This window comes from Cydia strobilella, chromosome 10, assembly GCF_947568885.1.
Source record: "Cydia strobilella chromosome 10, ilCydStro3.1, whole genome shotgun sequence".
Taxonomy (NCBI): domain Eukaryota; kingdom Metazoa; phylum Arthropoda; class Insecta; order Lepidoptera; family Tortricidae; genus Cydia; species Cydia strobilella.
The window spans coordinates 13,208,436-13,232,931 of NC_086050.1; the positions used below are offsets into that span (position 1 = coordinate 13,208,436).

The 24,496-nt window shown below is 37.3% G+C and overlaps 1 protein-coding gene across 1 annotated transcript in view; it reads right to left on the reverse strand.

The window, feature by feature from the left end:
- Positions 1–1,203: 1,203 nt before the first annotated feature.
- LOC134744690 (uncharacterized) overlaps positions 1,204–24,496 on the reverse strand; it is a 199,046-nt gene continuing 175,753 nt past the window's right edge. Inside the window, exons 3-4 of the mRNA XM_063678599.1 lie at positions 7,494–7,654; positions 1,204–7,230 (exon numbers count right to left, since the gene is read on the reverse strand). Coding sequence (XP_063534669.1) covers positions 7,171–7,230; positions 7,494–7,654 — 221 coding nt within the window. The 3' untranslated portion in view covers positions 1,204–7,170. The remainder of the gene's footprint in view (positions 7,231–7,493; positions 7,655–24,496) is intronic.

A 24,496-nucleotide genomic window follows, 5' to 3' on the forward strand; every position in this document is an offset into this window, starting at 1 on the left:
CAGTACTCTTACGTGTCAGGATAGTATACGTGATTTGGGTGTATTAATTGACACAAAACTATTCATCCCTCATATCGACAACATTTTAAATAAGGCTTATAAACAATTAGGGTTTATACTTCGCATTGCTAAACCTTTTCGTAGACCGTTAACTTACAGGATACTTTATAATAGCTACGTCAGAAGCCGCTTGGAATTCGCTTCGGTAGTATGGAATCCCTGCTATGATGTACATAAAAAGAGAATAGAAAGGGTACAAAAAATATTTATTAAAGCTCTTGAATTCCGAATAAGGGGTAACTACGAAAATTACGCCTCCTCAATTTCAAGACACAACCTTCAACCTCTGTCATTAAGGCGTTCATGTAATGATTTGATATTTTTATTTAAAATAATAAATAATCTTGTAGATGCCCCTGAACTTCTACATAATATAGGTTTTCGAGTGCCTCGTAGAACAGAACGTGGTTGTCGGAGCAAAATGCTATTCAGTGTTGGAACATGTCGCACTAAATATGCACAGCAATCATATATTAAACGCGCATGTAGGTTGTATAATGAAAAGTGTATGAACGCGGATATATTTGGCAGTTCGTTAGGGTTATTTAAGAAGAAAGTTTATTCTTTATTAAATTAGTATTAAAGTTAGGTTAAGTTATCTCATTATTTGTTAATTTCACAGTTGTCTCAGATAGCATTTCATAGTATTAAGTTTATTAAAAATTTACATACAGCAAACTATTATAGGTCTACATTGTAATAAATTCTAGCTGTAAGCTTATTCACCTACATGTTTTATAACTGTTTCTAAAAAAAAAAAATTGTTTGCGTTACATGTCCGTTTTTGGGTCAGAAACGTATATATGTATACCAAATTTCAACTTAATTGGTTCAGTAGTTTCGGAGAAAATAGGCTGTGACAGACGGACAGACAGACAGACAGACTCACGAGTGATCCTATAAGGGTTCCGTTTTTTCCTTTTGAGGTACGGAACCCTAAAAAGGGCCTCTACGTGTTAGCTTCGGCTCCGCGCACACCTCCCAAATGTCCGGAACACCATTGTTTCGTGATGGATAAAGACCAATAATAAATAATTTATAATATTTAATGAAGTGGACAATGTGGGCCTTTCCCTTTGAATAATATTTAAAAACAATTGCCTTAGGCGAAGACGTGGGAAATATCGAAATAAAACTCTCATGTCATCTGGCTGAGGCATTTATTAACATTTATTTTTTGTTTTCATTTTTTATCTTAATACAACATACATAGTAATTAACAATACATAATAAATAGTCCAAAAGTATATTACGCCTACAAAATAGCGTAGTCGTTATGAAGCCACGTTTATATAGCGAAGTCGACCCTGAGTCGAAGCCTATATTAAATCATATTTGTTTTACAAATACTTTGACTCATTCATACAATATAACTCCGTATCAAATGTACGTAATATAAGATGACACTTATACTGGGGAGACCAGCACCTAATCTGATAAATATAAACAATTCAAATAAGACAAGTCATATTTATTGAAGCGGAGGACTTACTGTCGTATGCTTCAATAAATATTCTCATTTATTATAAAATCTAATTACTCTTCTATATCGTAAATAAATTTCAAGTAAATCGCAAAAATATAACGTAACTTATTACTCGTAGCTTAGACACAGGGTCGACTAGGTAATATTACACCTGACTTATTAGATTATCGCCATATGAGTTGCATACATATTCTGCGAAATGACAAGTCAAGTGAACTCGTGCATGACACGGCTAAACGCAAGAGTCTCAGAGAGTAGGAGAAAACTACATATCAAACTTAGTTGATAGGCATAAAGGGCCGTCGCCAAACACGAGTAATCTTATACAGTGATCTTTTAATACATGTCTGTTTTACTCGCGCGTAAAATAGTATTGCCACGCGATAAATTTAATGAAGATGAGCGCGTGTGACTCATATAGAAATACATAGATACATGTATACCAAGCACAACGTACGATGTTCTTTGTATTCAGTGACGGTCCTTTAGTTTTGACGTGCAAGTGCGGGGGTCGCTTCACTTGGGAGAGCTCTGTAATCATGGAACCGTATTAATTTGACAAATATTAAGAGAATCCTTGGGATTTGATTTATAACGTAATAGTTCCATGTTGACTCGGGCAGAACTCTACTAGGTCGACCAACACCCACTGATACCGGAGCTGACGGCTCAGGCAGACTTTCTTAGTCATTACAAGTCTGCCGACCCTAGTTCTACCATTCTTGGCACATCCACCGTATGTTCTTGAAAACTGGTTAGGTACGAACAATTTTTCTAATGCACATGCGACGATGGGTATGCTAAGCACGACAGAGTTGGGAACCTATATACATAGTCCGAATACGTCTCTCTCCACGTGCTGTTTTCCAAAGTAAATTTTTTTTGAAGGTTTTTCCCTGAAACTTAACTTTCCACAATAATTCGTAAACTTGGTTGCCAAAAAGAAGTTCACATAGGTAAACAAACTTTGGCAGACATATATTCAAAGAAATAATTCGGAAGTATGATAGGTAAAAACACTAGAGCCCCCTAGAGACATATTTAGACTAAAAGGTTGATTCAACATGATAAACAATGTGAGGAAAATTCCCTTATGGTACTGTTGGCATCATATTTTCGAAAACTGAATATACCGCCAACATCTTTTAACAGCGCGTCAATGAGCTGCGGTGTCAGTGAATTTCATGGTGCATAAATGAATATTCGTTTGTCTTTACATCGGCAAACGTAACACTATGAGAAAATATATACTATGTAAATCTCTATCTAGTGGTAATCAAATAGATAATATGTATCTACAAAAATAGTTGCATTTTTAAAGTAACAACTACCATCAAGAAAATTGGCGGATGATTTTTTTATATTTTTCATCACTTAACTTGCATGTTTCTCGCGGAAAAATCTTTGTAGCGTTTTGTCAGTGCATCTAATAATTGACCAAATTAAAAGCATTTAATGTATGTAGTTTATGATAACTATCAAGGGTGACATCTAAAAATATTTTACTTCAACAATAAATATCGTCGAAATAGTTTTCCCATTTGAGCGATTATTGTTAATATATCATGTCTGAGAAATAGGTCGGTATTACAAATATGTACTTTGAACTGAGTTCGGAAGATTCCATGAGCATACGTTGTTACTTCTTGAATATCTGTATTTGTCGCATGTAATTTGCGAAATATAAAAGTGACTAGAAACCTTGATCAACATTTAATTTACCTTCTTACAGGTTAAAGGTACTTAATAAATGTGTAGAAAAATTGTGCTTGTAGTTGTGTGCTTACATAGTTAATTAAATAATATTATAACAATAACTAGATAAATATCATGGTGAGGTGCAATGAAATAATAGTAATCGCGGAGTTACAGCTTAGGACGACGGTGGACAACGATTAGCACTTCATATTTTATTTATTTCTACGTACACAAGTATCCATAAAATTGACGAAAATTGCTAAAGATTTCGAATCAAATACAAACAGTGACAGATCTGTGATGCGGCGTCCACTCTAGTTTAAAATAGAACCTTTTATGTGATAATAGCTTTTTACATTTGATTAATTTTTAAGAGTTTGTCCCGGCCGTCTAACAGTCTTTCTAGGGGGGATGCCGCACGACGCAAGCATAAATAGGCTCTAGCAAAATTACACGAGGCTAAATAAGTAAATGGTCTAGCCGGTCTAATTTAGGTAGGTATAATATAAATAAGACGCGTCCATATTCAATAGAGACTAATTTGACATAATACATATTTAATTTATATGTAAATTAATTATAATCACATTGATATAGGTACAGTATAGTCTACTCGCGAGATCATGATTTGCACTTATCCTATAGTATTTAAAATATCACAATAAATTGCTGTGCACATACAAAACAGGCAAATGTCGGTGCAATTACATTAATAATAATCCATTATAGGTAACATACAATCTAATAAAATATGTACAATCACACTCCTTGATGAAAAAATTTTATTAGTGAAGAACAATGACGTTGTTTAGAAAGACAAACTAAACACAAAATCTGTAGGATATAATGTGGAAAGTGTGTTCATTCAACATATACCTGACATGCCTTTTCTAATAACAGACAGTTGCGGTGAAAAGAGTTAAATAAACTTTTGATTTTGACCCGAGGTTATTTGATTATTGAAATGTTATGAGCTGCCATTGTGGTGCCATCCAGATGATATTTTGTAATTAATGTAGTTGTCTGATATTTCACGCTATCTCTCTGGGTGGGTGAGTCTTTCCTTTAGCTGAACGGGGCTTTACAATTTTATGCCTGTATATTGGGAGTTATAAATTAATTTCAAAGTGTTTTTGTGAATTTATTGCCACAAGGATTAGGTACACAATATTATAGTAACAGGGAATACTTAATTGCTTTTTGATATTGTGAAATATAAAAAAAGCTGTATCATTATGACGCAAACAAAATAGTTCTGGATAGAGGCTTTATGATGGACTAAACCACCGGAATGGAATGCGCTCCCGCCATCTGTATTCCCTGATCAATATGACCTCGATCTCTTTAAAACAAGACTGAATAGGCTGTTACTGAACCGGTGAGCTCCATCTTAGGCCCTGTCTTCACTTTCCATCAGGTGTGACTAGGGCCAATCGCCGATCAGTTTATAATAATAATAAAAAAAACGATAAAGTATATATGAAACCATGTCATCAAAGCAATAACATTCAAAAAGTAAACAATTTCCTAAATTGTCTGCAGTGTGGTATGTGTAAAATAAACTTGACATGCAAACGATTCTAAACGGGTGTATAAACACCGTCGAGTCTGCTGGCTCAAGAACTAGTGTTCTAACAGACTATAACGTTGTTTATTTGGGTTGAAAGTTGTAACATGATGTTTTTATTGCGACATCTGGATATTGTATTCAAATAACCGAACTATAATGTCAAATATTTTTGTATTGCTTTGATGAGCCTCCATAGTCTCAAAATCTTTATCGCGGTGAAAACACTTCAGTTCACATCCTATTCTAAAAATAATTATTATTCTATAGCTACTCTTTTATATCTATAAACGTTATGCCATTTATTTTAAACTGTTTTAAATAAACACTTAATTAATACAGTGAGTTAGTCTCTGACATAGGGAAATCCTACTGTTTCGTATTTTATGCCACTTTATACCAGTAGCGGCCGAGGTCTAGGTCACTCCAATGTTATTTGAGGTGGCCTTTTGGAATCAAATATATTATTTAAAAGTAATGTTCAGACACAAAACAAACTGCGATTTAATTCACAAGAATCACACTGGTAGATGCTTTGCTGCATAGTCACTGATTCTTTGATGATGTTTTTGAAATTAAAATACGACAAAAAAATTGTGTCATTACTAGGATACCCAACAATTCTTATATTTACGGTGCTTGTTCTTAAATATATACTAACTGCTACTTGGTTTGGTGCATTCGATTCCATTAAATACGTCTTACCTACCTATAAATGTAGACAGCTTCTACAGTATCTATTACGATATTCCTAAAAGCTTCACTTATTTACTTTTAAAAATTTTACACAATCTAATATATTTTCATATGCTACTTGACTTTTAAATTTAAGTTTTTTTTTCTTATATTTTATATAGGTACCCCAAACAAAGATACACTGACATATGTATCTTATAACATCGAGTTAAGTAATATCTATTTAAAATATATTTTATATCTATCATTATAAGCAATATTATAATAACATAGCGGATGTGAACTGGAGGGTAAAATATTTAAAATTATTTTTTATAAATATTTATAGGGTGCTAAAGCAATCACAAAAGGAAAATGAATGCTTTCTTTCTATCATTATTGGAAGAAAAGGTCTTCGCTAGATATTGAATGTATACATCGGAATTGAATTTCCAAATCTCTTGTGACAACGAGTTCAACAATAGAAGCATCAATCAAGTATTGAGAAATCTTGTACAATTGTAGGTGAAGTATTGACTAGTTTTGGGCAATAAATTCAAAGGAAATTGATGAATTGTTTATAATACAACTATGTAACATTATGTTTTCGTCTAGGAACTCATTTGACTAGATGGTGTTGATCACTGCTATGAAATAATGTTAATTAATTATTAAATTAACTATAAAATTAATATTCAGTCGAAACCGTTGTGTTACGTATGTTGTAAACTTAAGTAAAACAAATCAAGTAAACAACATGGAATGGAATAGTATATACAGAAAAAAAAGGTATAACCTTAATGACTTGGTATAACTTAATTTATGTGTACTTAAAAGTAATGTAATGAATAAAAAGCCATCTTAATAACTAATGTTTTACATACCAATATACAGTAGCTGCCTTATTCGAGATGAAGTTTGTTAAAGTCTACTGAGACATTATTATATCATAAGCGTTTTGACAAAACTTGGAATGTGCAGAGCTGTCGCGAGCCACGAGACGCAGCTAGCGGCTCAAACAAGCTTCCTTCGTTACGTGTAGGCCGCGAGAATAAACCAATTCAATACACAAATATTCGTATTATATACATTTAAGAGCTTTTTTATCTATATTACAACCATCATAAAGTGTGGAATGCTGTAACTAATAACAGAGTAAAAAGGTAAATACATTAACAAATCGACAAACAATGTTTCGTTAGATGAAGAACTATTCTATATTTAATAATATAATGATCTACCGACTAACAATGTCGACTACCAGTCTCACATTTTAGTTTAATAAATGCTAGAAAGTACGAAATATTCATGGGAAAGTAAAATTGCTGCGGAGAGGCTACTTGGGACGAAACCAGAACAACACTTCCTCGTTCCAACCGATGCACTCTCGCGCATCTCCTACAGAATCGTCTTATCCGTTCACGCTCGGAGTCCTTACCCTTACACACTACACTTTTAGTGGTCATGTTTTTGGCATAGGCTGAACCACTACTTGATATGTTTCATTACGTTCGTTTCAACTCGTCTACGAGTAATCAGCTGGTCGCGTCCGGAACTTCGGAAAATAAATCGCAGCGTTCGCTATTCATAAGAGCACACTGGCTTAATTTCAATCGAGGGTTATAATGATGAGGTCGGAGATGTGGTAGGGTGTGGAGCACTGGGTCAGGGTCCGGAAGGGAGCTTAGCGGCCGCGCGCCCACCGCAGCAGCGCGTCCGCGAGCACGTCCAGGTGCGCCTTGGTCTGCAACAAAACCAATACTCAGTTAATTCTGTCGCTGTGTGCTAGGAATAAGTATTACGTTATATTAGCTCTATGTATTTAGTAGTATGTAGGCCAAAAATGTTCCTCATTGAAATGTAATCTGGTTGAAATAATAGGTTATGAATTTGATATGGATATGATCTGTCCAATTCCACTTTTCGTCAATCGTGGTCGTTTTGGTACAGCGGTAACGTTCCGCCTGGTCCGGTGCGTATTCTGTACAAGCTACAACTAGTGCGTACCGTCTTGTAGAACATGCATGCCTGCCGATCCTCGTCCTCGCCGTTGGGGCAGTCGATGAAGCCGTCACAGAGGACATGATCGTCGATGCAGCGGTAGCGGCCTTGCCGGTCCGGCGTGGGGCACGCGAAGCGCTCCATACCGTCTGCGGCCGGAGGGCATTCTGGAACAAGTAAGTTTTGATGAGTTTCAGTCTACAATTTAGTTTAGATACAATTTTGGGCTAAATTTAGAGGGATCTAACTAAAAATACTTTGCTTTACCAGTAGTGTAATATAGGCGCGGGAGTATGTCGTATTATTTTTCTGCGCACGGGTGCTACGATTACTACGGTGTAGACTGTAGAGCATAGAACTATTTACTTTGAAACCGACTCGAACTTGCAAATTGATGGTAGTTGGTGGCCAAATCAAATGGACATCACTCGTCAGTGCTTGTACTTTCATATAGGAGTGATTCAATTTATCACTGCTGTGTGCCGGTCCTATTGTTATAACATACATAATGTATACCGTATCGCAAGTTGCGCAGTGAAAAATCTATATTTTTTCAAATAAATTTATATGGAGCTATTTAAATCAGTTTTTAGAATATCTCCCCGAGATGAGACTATATTTCTAGTATTAACCCGGATTCATTGAGTCAGTAGAAAATTTGTTGATGTATATTTTAGATCACTATTCTGTAATATGCTATTCCAAGTAATCATTCGTATTTCTGCACTCTAACTATATTGTGTTAATTTGTGTTTCAGTTACCTACTTATTTTAATTTGTGTTTAGTTTGTGAGCACGTTCGGTAGTTATAAATATAATTATTCTGTCGTTTCGTTTTTTGGAAAATGTTTAACATGGTTTAAATTAGCATAAAGGACTTAGGTAGGTGCCAGTACGGTCTATGGCCCTCAAGACCATTCTGAGTTCGCTGTGATAATGACTCAACAAAATAAGTATTTTTTATTTTTACATTTTTTAGGCTTATGAAGCTTATCGTGAGGTCTACGGCTTACAGAGCCACTAAGTTTAGTATTATAAGCCGCCATCACGGCCGGCCATAGCTTGTATATATAAATTGAAAAATTTAAGTATAAAGGTAGGTTGAATGAGTTGCATATAGACCTACGTCAACATTACGACTGAACGTTAAAACAATCGCGCTTTTTCGGCGAGTTGGTTCTCGGCAAGTTTCATTCAGTCCGCGCGCAAGCTAACTCTGTCGAGCGTCTATTTTTAGACTCAGGGGAAAGTGAGGCCGGGCTCGCTGCTTGCCGTGTGTTCTTATTGATCGCGCGACTGCGAGTCGAATTATTTTGCGAACCAGTGTGACGTGCCCCTAAAGATCAGTAACTATAGGTACTTATTCCAAGAACATTTTCATAGTGGTTCGCTTCAGTGACAATATTTAATCGCGACTGAGAAGCGTTTGGAATGAGGCTTCGCTATACAACCTATCTATTCACTTTTGTGGGGACTTGCGAGCGTGCTGTGCATTCGAAAGCAGTCGCGATTGTTCAGGTATACCGATGTCTGAAGATGGTACAAAAGACAGTTAATAGGGGCTTATCTTTATGTATGTGATTTAAACTGGGATCAGATCAGTGAACGTTCTTAATAGAAGCTTAACCTCGTAAGTGCCGGCATACTTGTCGACCTTTGAATTCTTATGGAATTAAATGAGATTCAAAATACAAAAATGCAAACATCTTCAGGAATTTAGGTATCTTCAAGATGTTTACCTAAACTCCTTAAATAAAATAACTTTCTGTAGTTGGTCAAGTATGCGTGCAGATACTACAGAAAACTAGATCCTGCAGAAAATCGTACCCGCAAAAAACTAAACGTCAGTAGGAAAGCGGCCTAAGATTTTTTAAATGGTTGTCCCTGGAATGCCTATAGAAGTTTCTATCTCACGGTATATCACAAGGCGATCTTCGACGATCCTATTAACTTGTACCATCTTCGGACATCGGTATACCTGAACAATCGCGACTGCTTTCGAATGCACAGCACGCTCGCAAGTCCCCACAAAAGTGAATAGTCGGTTGTTGCAGAAAACCGTAAGAGCTTTTACATGAAGAGCTAGGTGTAAAAAAAAACTCTCGCCGGATGCCACATTTGCTTATTGACCAAAAAACGGCTTGCTTTATATGGTGCCGCAAAACTTTACAACAATTCGATCCAGGAGATTCAAAACTCGTTTGTGATATTGTTAGTGGTGATGAATCTTGGATTAATGCTTAAGATCCAGATTCCAAACAGCAATCCACCGTCTGAGTGTTCTAAAACGAACCGAAACCGACCAAATAAGTCATACGCTCAAGAAGTACTTAAAAAATGGTCACCTCGTTTGTCGCCAAAAGTGGACACGTTGCCACTATCGAGTTAAATAGAATATCACAAAACAGTTAACTCTGACTACTATATCACACTGTTTACTAGAAGCAATAAGTGAATTCTGAAAAATCAACCGAATACATCGTATGGTACTGTGCCATGACAATGCAAGCTCACACACCTCCTGGCAAACAATTGCGTTTTTACAAGAGCAATACGTCGAAATTCGCGACCACCCGCCGTACAGCCCTGACTTAAGCCCTAATGATTTCTTTGCTTTCTCTAAAATCTTGCAATGTTTTTGTGATTAACGGTACTGAACCCAAGAACAGGCGGTAGAAGTATATAAAACGGCCATTTGGAGCTCCAACTTCGGAGTGGAATAAGTGGTTTCAAAACTGTATCGACCGAATGAAAAAGTATTTCGTGATAAATACTTTTCGCGAGTTCCTAGAAAAATATTAAAAATAGTACTTGAGCTTTAAATTTTCTTTAGATTTTACAAACGATACAACTTAAAAGGCACCCCTCGTATGGCCTCCTTTATTTACACAATGCAAAGTAATTACGAAATGGTTTTCTTTCAGTAAGATTTACCTACTTATTTTCTTAGAAATTGTTCCAATAGAAATTGGCTTAACGAAATGTGTAGGTACCCTGAGTGATTGGTGAGGTGTATACTTTAGGTGTATTTATGTGCTAAAATTAATGCAACGTGTCTCTGCCTTCATCTTTCCTTCAAATAAGGACAGGAATATAAATTGGTTAAAACCCGATTTAAAAAATACGTATATGCCCGGTCTATGTCACACAAACTCGAGACTTTCTAATGACAGCTTACACGTTCTTATTATTCATCCCTTTTGGCTATATACACGTAAAGAATAAGACATAAAGTACCAACTTTGAAGTTTGACACTAATTACATTCGGTCGTTTATTTGACAGTCGGGGAAAAAAAAAGGAAATTTCCGATATCGGATGTCGGAAGGCGCCTATGACAAAAGCAGCAGCTGCAGGCTCTCCTGCTGCCATTGGCATTAAGTCGGCCTTATTTGCGTTATTTATCGTTTTTTGGTAAAATGATTTATTAAATGCATAAATAAATACAGAGAAACACATATATCTTACATTTTACTTCCTTCCGACATCCGATATCGGATCGGACAATGTGAAAACGCTCTTAAGCTGTGGTTATTATTTGAGAAACGTTATTACTTGTAGGTACTTAAAGTTGCAGTTAACAATCCTGTGAAGGTCAGCGATAGCTGATCGGTTATTTCTTTTATTTTTTGTCATGTTAAATTAATTGTTTTTAAATTTTAAATAAATTAAATCGAAATATTTGAGTTAGGTATGAAATGACAACGCCATAATCTTACGTAACCAACACATATTCTCAAAAATCGGATGCCAGAAATGACACAGTAAGTAAATTGTTAGTATAGTTACCTAATACGTGTGAATACCGAGAGTCAAAGGTGCGAATTGCGATTGTATAACCAGATTCCCAATCCACGGAAATCAAAGCTATAGAAAACGTTGGGCCGTTATCTTTTGAAAATGACTTGATTAAATATTCCCAGAGTTCAAGTCAGCATTGAATTATTTACTCTCTTAAGACGTGAATAGGAATTTAATTATGGTTGAGGTGGGTGATTAGCGGTGAAATAAGTATATCAGTGTTTATTCGTTGATTGCTATAAATCTGAGTGCCTGTACAATAAGATACCTAGGGCGGAAAATTAACAGCAGTGTGTTTGAGGCAATAACGTGCGACGGTAAAATTAAAGACCAGAAGCGAATACGATCCGAGTGTTTCTTAATTATCTAGCACCCGTGGGGCGCATAAAATCTTTCTTTTCAAGGAATAAATATAATTATTACCAAGCGATAATTGCTCCTTAACAACGAAATAAGGAAATACTGTTTGTTCAAATATGAGGGAAAATTTCCTTTGGAAACCGGAAGTACTAACGTTAAACTTAAAATTAATTGACAAAATTGAAAATAGGAACGGATATATAAGTACCTATTGTTCGTGCAGGTGTACTGCTAAATCGTATTATGCTCAAATAAAGCAGATATATTCTTTTTTTTTTATGAAATAGGAGGCAAACGAGCAGACGGATCATCTGTTGGTAAGCGATTACCGCCGCCCATGGACACCCGCAACACCAGAGAGGTTGTAAGTGCGTTGCCGGCCTCTAAGATGGGAATACGCTCTTTTCTTGAAGGTTTGAAGGTCATATCGGTCCGGAAATACCGCGGGCGACAGTTCATTCCACAGTTTAGCTGTGCGAGGCAGGAAGCTTCTAGAGAAACGCACAGTTGAGGACTGCCAACCATCTAAGTGGTGAGGATGGTAATGTTGTCGCGTAGGGCGATGGCGAAAAGAAGCTGCAGGGATTAATCCGAACAATTCCTCGGACCACTCCCCGTTATACACGCGATAGAAAATGCAGAGCGAGGCCACATCTCTACGCAGCGCCAAGGAGTCAAGCCGTTCCGAAATACGCTGGCAGTCGACAATTCGAGTCGCTCTTCGCTGGATGCGGTCCAGAGGGAGAAGCTGGTATTGGGGTGCCCCTGCCCATAGATGAGAACAGTATTCCATGTGTGGGCGAACCTGCGCTTTATACAGCTGTAGGCGGTGGGCCGGCGTGAAATACTGTCTCGATCTGTTGAGCACACCGAGCTTTTTTGAGGCTAATTTGGCCTTACCCTCTAAATGGCCGCGGAACTGGACTTCACTCGAAATGTCGACGCCGAGGATTCCGATACTGGCTGCGGCAGTCAGGGGAGTGCTCTCAAAACGAGGTGATACGACAAACTCTAACTTTTTTGCGGTAAACGCGCAAACCTGTGTCTTAGCAGGGTTAAAACGGACTAAGTTTAGTCGACCCCATTCAGAGATTTATTTTAGGGAAGTCTCAATTTGAGACACAAGTTTGTTCCGGCTCTCGATGACGTTTTCCCGAGAGATATTGGTGCGGCCGGTGTAAGAGGCATCACCCGTATTATCATCAGCATAACAATGAATTCCGCTGATTTGCAGCATGTCATTGATATGCAGAAGGAATAGCGTGGGGGACACCAGCATTCACAGACATGGAGTCTGAGCATTCGCCGTCAACTACGACCTTTATGCTTCTGTCTGCTAGAAAGCTACTGACCCATACACATAATCTCTCGGGAAGCCCATAAGATGGTAGCTTCGAAAGAAGTGCTTTGTGCCAGACGCGATCGAAGGCCTTCGCTATATCCAAACTAACAGCCAATGCTTCACCCTTTGTCTCGATCGCCTGTGCCCAACGATGTGTCAGGTAGACTAGAAGATCACCAGCCGAGCGGCCTCTACGGAAACCGTATTGTCGGTCACTAAGCAACTGGTGGTCCTCTAGGTACCGAAGGAGCTGGCAGTTGATAATGGACTCCATTATCTTCGAGAAAAGGGAGGTTATAGCTATTGGCCTGTAGTTGGATGGATTTGAGCGGTCGCCTTTTTTAGGGATCGGGTGCACCAAAGCTGACTTCCACGAGGTCGGGACTACGCCGGAAGAGTAAGAGAGCCGAAAAAGACGCGTTAAGACCGGTGCCAACTCGGGAGCACACATCTTCAGCACAACCGCAGGGATTCCATCGGGCCCACTCGACTTATGAGTGTCGAGGGAAAGAAGTGCTTTGCGCACCGAGCTTTGTTTGAACCGGACATCCGGCATATAGCTCTCGCACCGCGGTATGGTCGGCGGCGCGTTTCCCCCGTCATCCAAAGTCGAGTTGGACGCAAAGAGTTTGCCCAGAAGATCGGCTTTGTCTTTTGCGTCGTGGGCCAATGAATCATTCTCCGTGTACAGAGGTGGAAAAGATGGCGTGCAGAAATTCCCCTGGATAGCTTTGGCAAGAGACCAGAACGCACGAGTTCCCGACGGGAGGCGCTCTAATTTCTCGCCAATTCTACCAATGTGCAGCGACTTTGCTCTGGCAATAACTCTTTTGAAGGACCTGGAGGCAAAGTTAAACTTCTTTTTTAATGCGCTAGTCTTTACATCCCGTACTGTCGCTGCGTCTACCCAGGCCTGGTAACATTCCTGCTTTCGGCGAGAGGCCTCTTTGCAGGAACGACCAAACCAAGGTTGGGATTTGCCACCAACAGGGACCACAGAGGATGGAATGAAAAGCTCCATTCCCTGCAGCACCACGTCAGCAACAGAATCAGCAACGACGTTGGGATCATCCGGCGTGAAGCAATCCTGCCTCCAGGATAGGATGCAAAGAAGGACCGCATCCCGTCCCAATCTGCTGACATATAGTGCCACACACGGCGGCCACAAGCAACTCGCCGACGCGGCGGGTACGCGAGTGGCACCGTACTCCGGATCAAGCAATGATCCGAGGAACCGAGTGGGGCTTCAACGGATACATTGTAGTCAACCGGATGAGAGGTCAGCAGAAGGTCCAACAGGGAAGGTTCATGGCCTTCCACATCTGGGATTCGCGTAGGCGCAGTAACCAATTGTGTCAAGCCATATGCCAGAGCAAAGTTATAAACAGATCTGCCCGCATGATCAGTCTTGCTAGAGCCGAGCCATTCGGCATTGTGGGCATTAAAATCACCAAGTACAATGATCTCAGCGGAAGGGATCAGCTGCTGCACAGAGTCTGCAGCCGTTTGGATCTGCTCAATGAGTCGGTCAGTTTCGGCATCACCGCTATGGGACCTATATAGGCACGAATAGACACGGGGATGGTGATCGTTGTCTATACGCAGCCATAAGGTGGAGAGGTCCCTACCTTCAAGATTGTTGAGGCGACGAAAACTGATATCGTCTCTAACGTACACGCACACCCCAGCCCTAGACGAAAAGGAGTGTTCCAGTCCGTACCCAGGGTAGGAGAGGTAAGATGTGTCCGCCGGAGACGCTATCTGCGTCTCGGTCTAAAAGAGCAAGGCCGGCTTTGCTGTCTCGAGGTGTAGGTGGACAGCATTAAGGTTGGAATGTAAACCCCTGATGTTGCAGAAGTCCACGGCCAGCGTGGCAAGGGGTGCCGAAGTTGCTTTGGTCTTGCCTCGGGCAGATGACAGATGGTTGAGCGCGGTTTTGCCCCCCTCCCCAGAGTGCGAAATGGGGCGGCCTCGGCGTCCACGCTCAGGTAAAATGTTAACTGAGCATGGAAGCCCAGTGAGGGGTTCTCCAGCGCTAGTGCAGCAACTGGTACCCTCCTGGGGTAACCTCTTTAAGGGGGGTTTGGGGGTTGGAGCTATCTGGGAACCTTACTCACCATCAGGAACACAACACTACATGCCTACAAAGTAGGCAGCAGTGCTATTATGGCTGTGGTCTAGATTCATATTTTTGATTTATAGGATGAGTCGCACAAAGTAAAATTTAATATAGATTAGAATGTATAAATTAGATTAGATTAATATAATAATTATTCATAATGTAATGGGTTGATACCTAAATAAATAACATTTTTATTTTTATTTTTATTTATTTATTATTTATTTAATACACCCTTAACTTTTAACCTTGGTTCACAAAAAAACCTTATTCCCTTTTACGAGCCAGTGATGTATGATGACAATGATAATACGTTGATTAACACATAAAAAGTAGGAAAGTTGTCATATATCACAATGTACGTTGACAGAAGACTGAAGGAGTCCCTAAGGCGGTCGCAACCGGAATTTGTCGCTTATTTGCTATTCCCAACACGTCCCACTCTCCTGTGCCCACTGACCCTCATACTTAAGGATTACCTATAAAAAGACTACGTCAAAACCACAGACATATTGTATTATACATATAGTGTACCAATGGTAAGAGCGCGTGTGAATTAATTGTGTTAGGTAGGTATTATATAATTATCTATATTTATGACGTTATTTAGAAACGCGCTACAAGCCTCAATTAGGTATTAACTATGTTGACTATGTATTTGTAAGGAAGAGATAAAACGTAAATGATCTACAATTAGTTTATTTATGTTAACTTAACCTCAATAGATTTGAAAAGTTTTATGAATAAAGTTAAGCTTTAAATATTGTCTTCGGTTACCGCAATAGTAGGTACCTAAGTTATAAAATAAAACAATGAATTTTATCGCATATAATGAAATGCCGTTTTTACAGTACGGATGTCTACCGTATCCAATTCTCCCTCAATTGGTCAAAGGTTAACTGAAAGAGATCCCTTGGATCAGTTTGCTTTTAACTAAGTACTTTTTGACTATTAACTAATGATGCGTGTTTTTCCTGTTTTATGTTTCTTTTCGTAGACTTAAGTGTTTTGATGAACTATAGACTTATATTGACCGGGATATAGACTGTGATTACCTTTTGTATTGTTTATGAGCTCCCGATATTAAATCGGGAATATCGGGAGCTCATAAACAATACAAAAATTAATCACGGTCTATGACTCGGTCAATATAAGTCTAGTGAAACTAACGGTGAATCATTCAAAACTCTTATTGATGACAATATTTTTAATTTTATTGAATTTTGGACATCTTTGCGTAGACTATATAATCGTTTTCTCTTCCGTCTAGCTTATCTTGTGTCGGCTCGCCTGTCACGACTATAATAATATCAAGCGCGACTTGGCTTATGATGTCGCGAGCGACAGGGCAGTGCGTACTAGACATGCTACTCTGCTCTGGTGAAGAAGGAACACAAGGTAACTAACGAACCTATCTAGGTAAAAATATAGGTAATATTGTAGTTATTTGACAAAAATAAATTTGAGCGAACATTTATAATCCAAGTAAAACATTTGAAAAAAAAAACAGTAAAAAAAAACAGTTGGTCTTATAAAAGTTGCAAAGCAACAGTTTGGGACATGATCATTTTGTCGGATTTTAAGTTTGTCAAATGTTTGTATGGGAAAGATTGAGTTGACAAACGTGCAGTTGGTAAAATTCGGTTGGGAAACGAAATTTGGTCAAAAAAGTTTCGATAAATTAAAAGGATTCCGTCATTTACCTATTCGCCATAGTTTAAGCTCGAACCAGTGAATTAACATCAACAATAAATCAGTTGCAAGCTTCAAATACCTGTTAAATATTTCCGCTTAATTTATTCATAAATAAAATCATTACAAGGCGTTTTTATACCATCACAAATTTCACAGTTTAACGCAAATTAATTGAAATATTAAACATTAGCCCTTAAATTTCTTTGACGACCGGTCTGGCCTAGTGGGTAGTGACCCTGCCTGTGAAGCTGATGGTCCTGGGTTCGAATCCCGGTAAGGGCATTTATTTGTGTGATGAGCACAGATATTTGTTCCTGAGTCATGGGTGTTTTCTATATGTTTAAGTATTTATATTTTATATATATCGTTGTCTGAGTACCCATAACACAAGTCTCCTTGGGCTTACCGTAGGACTTAGTCAATCTGTGTAAGAATGTCCTATAAGATTTATTTATAAACGCACAACAAAAAACGTAATTTTATGCATAATTAGATAAAATCGATTTGTTCCTGTATAATTATTTTGAAAGTAAATTAATACATTTCCGATTTTTTATTAATATTTGCGCAGTATTTTAGTTTAAAAAAATTACATTTGTTTTAAGATTTGGGGATTGCAATTATTTTATATTTAAAAACTATTATATATATATATTTTAATTATTTAGAACACAAACAATCACATAATATGCATGTTACATATGTTGTACACCATGTACAAAAATTGAGATGCGATACAAACAGTACGTCTTACTAGCATTTTAAGACTTTTTTAAAGAGGTTATTAAAAGGATCAATATCGAACAAATATTTATTATAGAAACGGGACTCGTCTGGAAAAGGTATCACAAATAGTGTAAATGTCTGATGATCGTAAGATTTTTCATATATATTTTACCAGTAATTGTATATTTAATAAATTATGATTTACCATACGAGTATGTAACTTCTAACACTGATTTAGCAGTGAAAATGGATGTTTTAATTTTATTTATTATTTTCCCAGTATCAGTAAACAACTACGTGACACATGTATTAATTTCGGGCAAAAAGAAAAAAAACATGCATTTAAGGGTTAAGAATAAAATATAGACTTGTCAAGTTATTATATTACTTACTAAAATTTATGCAAACAGAAAAAGAGCTAGTTAAATCAAGAAGTATGTTCTATTATTTATAGTAAGGAAAGTGTAGATAATAAATGACGTCACATAAGCCTAGCAGTGGGTATTGGCACGCTTTGTTTTCATACACATTTTGGTACATAGGATATTTAGATATATGTCTGTAGGAAAAACAAAACGTAATTATTCCGATTGAGTTTATGCCGGCCTCGTTAACGTTACAGCGACTATGGCCGTTTTATTTCGCTATTTAGTTTCGACGCTACAACTGAAATCCAATAGACTATTAAATTTACGCGTTTGCATGGAAATACACGGTTAAAAAGTAAATTGAGTTTTACTCCAATGCAGAAAAAGAATATACAGTAGGCTAGCTCTCCTATCGGTCAATTTAGCTGTAGATAAATAATTTACAGGAGGCAATGGCGATATGGCCGTAAAAATAAGTTTTGAAAACAGGAATCTGAGCAAACAGTATCGTTCATGTCACATCACATCCCGCTGACTCTGACGCTGTCGTTCGTAGGCGAACACTCGCGAACGCGAAGCGAAGAAGCGAAGAATTGGCACCCGAAACAAAACAAAAAACATTTTATGATCCTTTTCAGATGTATTGACTGAAGGACCAAAATTATTTTGATCACGTTTTACTATTTCGAACACAGTTGCAATCACAAGTCGATACACAGTGTAATAATACTACGAGTATTTTATCTTCTCAAGAGAAAGTTCGTGGAAATCCTATTTTTGTCTGTTTCTCGTTGCAATAACCAAGATATCTCCATCATCAAATTATCATCACGGGCCTATGTATAAACCAGGCACCAGACACGCTGCTTCGTATAGGCCTATAATTTAATTGTACAAGATGGTTTGGCTAGGGGGAAAGGGAGTTGGTTTTGTGAATTTACCACACCATACTATTAAAATTAAAATAAAAGAAACTGTACAAATGGCAGATTTAATCCCAAATGGAATTATTTATCAGTCAACTATATAAGGATAAATATAAACATATAAATCTAATGTAATGGAATAGACCTGAGTCCACTTTTAAAATCTAATACTCGGTCTCTGGATTAACGTGTTTATCCAACTTAGGTATGGGCACTTGTAATTTTATATGTCGCTAAAGGACAAGCCTTTCGTAAATTATTAAGTTACTTCAGTAAGGGTCGCTTCGTACTCGTATCCTTGAAAGGATACAGAGATCTCTGACATCTCTGTAAAGGATATTAAGTAGTAACTATATGTCCTTCGGCAAATGGTGTCACTATGTCGGTTCTCACTTTGCCCTATACATAGACATTTTTGTCCTCTTTTATTTAGAACTAGCTGTGCCCGCGGCTTCGCCTGCGTGGAATTCGGTCTGTGTCAGTAAGCGGCTAATTCACCCCTAATTTATCTCCCTGTCCCCTGGAGACGGAACTTAAAGTAAAGTTGACAAATGGATACGCTAGAGGACTGTAGTCCAGATAAAATATTTTACAATTAGGTACCTACCACCAATGATAGATATAATTCCGTAATAGATGAATACAGTCTAAGGAAAAACGTGCCTCGAAAATCACGAAAATTTGATTCTCGATCAGATGTCGCTACTACCTTTTGCCTACTCTCGTATAGAGGGCGTTAACGGTTTCGTTTGTTATTATTTAACAATTTTAACACATATCAGTGAAAGAACATGGGTCAAAATAATAAAAATAATTAATGCAAATAAAATAAAAAACATTTATCCATATTTAAATACATTTTATCGTATTTTTATAAATCTTCATTTTTAGTTTTAAAGTGTGTCGATAGATGGCAGTGAATTTAGTGTGGTTACGAAATTTACTATGACAGTACCGCTCCATAATATTACATCCTCTTTGCTACCACTAAATAAAATTACACTCCAAAATGTTTTTTTTGCCCTTATTCAAATTTTTGACGTGATTTAAACGGCATAGAGTAGTAGGTGTATATCGAACGATACAGTACCATTTTTGTATTTTTACGTCCTTGACTGTACCTATCCAAATCGGGTACACTACATATTTCCGAAAAAAAATTATTCCGAATTTTAGAATGTCGAATTTTATCATTCCGATTTTTAAATGCTCGACCCATCAAAATTCCCACTGTCATAATTACGAATGATGAAAATCACGAAGATTTATATTTCCGAAAGCCCAAAAAGCCGAATTTTGTAAATTCCGAACTACATAATTCCGACTATAACAATTCCGATGGTGGCAAACACCGAATTTAACATTTACGATTTTCAAAATCACGAATTCGGAATTGCCCTTATTCCGAATTAACGTGATTCCTATTTTAAATAAATATCCCAATTTTTAAATTTCCACTTTTTTGGCAACAGTTCGTTTTCTTGGGGGTCGCAGTTCTAACCTAACCTAACCCACTTTTCTGGCAACAGTTCGTTTTCTTGGGGGTCGCAATTCTAACCTAACCTAACCCACTTCTGGCAACAGTTCGTTTTCTTGGGGGTCGCAGTTCTAACCTAACCTAACCCACTTCTAGCAACAGTTCGGGTTCGCAGTTTTGTCTAATTTATTTATGCCGAATTTTTATGCCAAAAATATTTTATGCCGAATTTAACATGACGCGGCACGACAGGTACCCGTAATAATTACTAAAACGTGAGTCTTCATTTGAATATCACGGACTTCATTTTTCCAATCTTGTAAAAAACCGAATTTCTGAATACCGAATAATTTTATTTCCGATCGGACAATGATTTTTCGGAATTTAGGAATTCGGAAAAAAAATATTTTCGGAAAAGTGTAAAATCGGAACTTTAAGCTTTCTGTCAAGTGACAATCGGATTTAAAGTTTTCGGAAATAGCACATTCGTGATTTTATTCCATCGTGTTTTTAAAAATCGTAATTTTGATATTTCGGACTTATAAATAATCGGGATTATGAAAGTCGTGGTTATAAAAATCGGAAAAACGTATTTCGGAATATTTGGGTGTTCCCATCAAAATCATGTCATCAAAATTGGTCCTACAGTGAAATCAGTCTAAGCATGACGCTGGCGGCCGGCAGTGTCTGTCCCTTTTTTTTTGTTTTCGGAGTGGGAAATGCAACTGCGTAGCGTCTGCCCCTACGACTTGTTGATAGTCATAGCGAAGCAGACGCTCACGGGGACCTGTAGGCGCTTAAAGCGGAACAGGAAGTTGCTCGGAATGAGGGGGATACGCAGGATGAACACGGCTTCTCCGGCGCCACACTCCGTCAGGATCTGCGCCTACATATGTATTGCGTACGATGTATTTGGGATCACAATCGAGACTCGCGCTGGCTTGCCGTTTCAGCCGAAAGCGAAGCGACCTGCCTGGCTAGAGCGCCACTGAGTCTCTCACCGTGGTTTTTCTTAGACTCCTGAGACCGTGCCCCTTGTGGCCGCAATGCATTGCGAGACTTTCGCGAAAGATTCGATTTTTTTCGGGAAGGCATGGTAACGCGTACAGGTCCCAAATCGTTTGACATTTACTGAAAAATGTTTTTTTTTTAAAGTACCCACCTTCGTGACCATTATTAAGAGGAAAGGGCACGGCCGCTTCTCCATGCAAACGCAGTCTCCATTTTTTGGATAAAAACTACCCTATGTTCTTCCACGGGACTCAAACTATCTCTATACCAAATTTTATCTAAATCGGTTTAGCGGTTTAAGCGTAAAGAGAAATTAAAAAAAGTTTTTTTCATATTTTTTGTGTTTTTACTCGGGAATGGTGTCATTTTGATATGATAAATGAATTCGGCATACCCGATTTATACAAAAACGATACCTAACTTGGCCTAGTAGCTAAAATGATATAGTTATCAAGATAAAGTTTTTAACCCCTTTTTCCATGGGGGATGAATTTTTAAAAACGCTGAAAAAAAATTTCTTGCTTTTTAATATAATTAACGTTTTGCAGTTTTAAGTTCCTGGCTTAAAATAAAATTTGCACCCCAAGACAAACTTTCATCCCCTTTTCAACCCCCTGCGGGGTTAAATTTCCAAAAACGTCAAAATTAGTTTTTTTGTAATCGTCTATCATACATTTCTAAGAAGTTTCAAAGCATTTGTAATGGATTCAAACTTTCAACCCCCTTTTAACCCTGTTAGGGGACGAATTCTTGAAAACGCTAAAATTACTTTTCCTGTATTATAATAATATACCCATTATACAAAGTTTCAAGTAACGCACTAAAAAAAAATTGAACTCCATACAAACTTTCAACCTCTATTTCACCTCCTTAGGGGATGAATTTTCAAAAACGCTGAAATTAGTTTTCTTGTATTTCAATAATATATCTTCTTACGAAGTTTCAAATTGCTAGCTTAAAATAAATCTTGAACTCCATACAAACTTTCATCCCCTTTTTAACCCCCTTAGGGGTAAACTTTCTCAAATTTTTATAGCCTATAACCTGGCCGTGGATTTTTTCGACAGATTAGTAAAGTTTGCATCAAAATCCGTTCAGCCGTTTTAATTTGTAGCGCGGTCAAATAAACAGACAAACAGATAAACAGAGAAACAGACAAACAGATAAACAGACAAAAATTCTAAAAACTGTTGGAATGTGTTCTGTTATCGATTCTAAGTATCCCCAGCCAATTTTTTTTCGAATATCTTCCATGTACAGACTTTCGACCCTCTTCCGCTTTATTATATGTATAGATGTTCGGATAGACATTTTTCATTCTGAAAATTTGTCTGAATTTTTTTATGATATAGAATTCAAACGAGCAGAGGAATCGCCTGATGGTAAGCGATTACTGTTACAGGGCATACATATTTACATATATTTAGGTAGTTTCATTAATCCTGGAGGTGTATTCGGATTGTAATAACAGGTTATAAATTTGATTTGGATTTATAATGGATCTGATTTGTCAGTGTCAAAAGTGACTTTTCCGGTTGAAGAAATCATTTCCAGATAAAATTTATAACCTGTTATTTACAATCAGAATACGCTGCCTGTTTATTTATAATCTGTGTTCATCCACAATTTGATGTACTTTTTTATTTTTGGATATATCTAGTTAATTATTTTTAGTGTTCCGTACAAAACTTTGTTTTGACAAACGGATATCACTTCGGTCTTGCAAATCAGTTAAATGCGTTTTTCTCAGAGATCGTTTGACATAGATACCTAAAATTTGAAAGAGTTATAGCAATTACCACCACTAATATTGTAAATAAGTCAAAACCGCTTATTTCTTATTTTAGGGGGTAATTTAGGGGGTTGAGAGGGGTAACCTGCTTTTTTATTTTATTTGTAAGAATCGAGTGGGGTACCATTAGAAAGCTTGCAAAAAATTGAGTCGATAGACTGATTTTGACTTCATTTTAGACTGCAGTAGTTTCGATAAAAAATGCATTTAAAGTTGCAAGTTTTCATACAAAAAGATTCGCCTCTGTCCTGGGAATTTTCGGAAAAAGTATAGCTAACAGGCATCTAACCAGCCAGTAACCAACTAAATCGAGTATGGAGACGGCGGGAAAATTATCAGGTTAACCTTATCTTTATTAGTTTTTTAACTGCAGCCTGATCTTAGGTTACTTAGGTTCAGTTACTAGCTTGGATCAGCTTCTTAGACTGGTAATTTCATATTAGGAAGTCGTTTTAGCGAGAAAGATCTTTACTTAAAACTTTGGCATTGAAATTAATGACTTATGTGTGTGACACAAAGTTTAATTCAACTTGCTTATTTTTGTGGGTTATTTCATTTTTTTGTAATACTCTACCAAACGCATGAGAGAAAAAAATATCTACAACAAAACAACCTTGTTATAATGCAAATAAGCTTAAATTTCGAACGGGCTTTCCAACCAATGGACTATCTCAATGTCGTCGCTATACTTACTCAACCTCATATCTGCAACAATCATTTGATGCAAATGTCGCTTTTCTTTCATTCGGAATACGGGTGTTTTTGTCATCAAATGAGTGTTGCAGATACGAGGTTGAGTAAGTATAGCGGCGATGTGTTCAGTAAGAATTATATTTATTGTTCAAGTAAACTTTAAATTTTTAAATTAAGAATTCCGTTCTTCATTGTCGTTTTGTTTTTTACACAATAAAGCACATAGAGTTAGTAAAACGTATAGAGATAACAAAGTCATTTAATATTTATTAGAGAGTATCTAATTCGTCGAAACAATATACACAATATCCCTTTGCATTAAGTACGATGACATTTGTGTATAATTGTATACAGTATGTATATTTTTGATAGGATCGGTGAGAGCAGCGACCAGATCCCGTTCGGTTACGAGAAAATAATCTTGGAAGACCTATAGTATATGACAATTAAAAAAAATATTCTAGTTTTTGGAAACAGGTAAAGTTGACGAAATTGAGCCGATGTTGTTCAAACTTGTTTGAGAGATCGGCTCACTTTATCGGCCCGATTCGAACTTTAAGATACGTCAAATATTACCATTATATTACGATACGTTTTTGTTTGAACAAACGTCACTTTTGACACTGACATACCTAATACATATCGTATCTAGTCGTAATATTTGACGTATCTTAAAGTTCGAATCGGGCAGTATATTTCG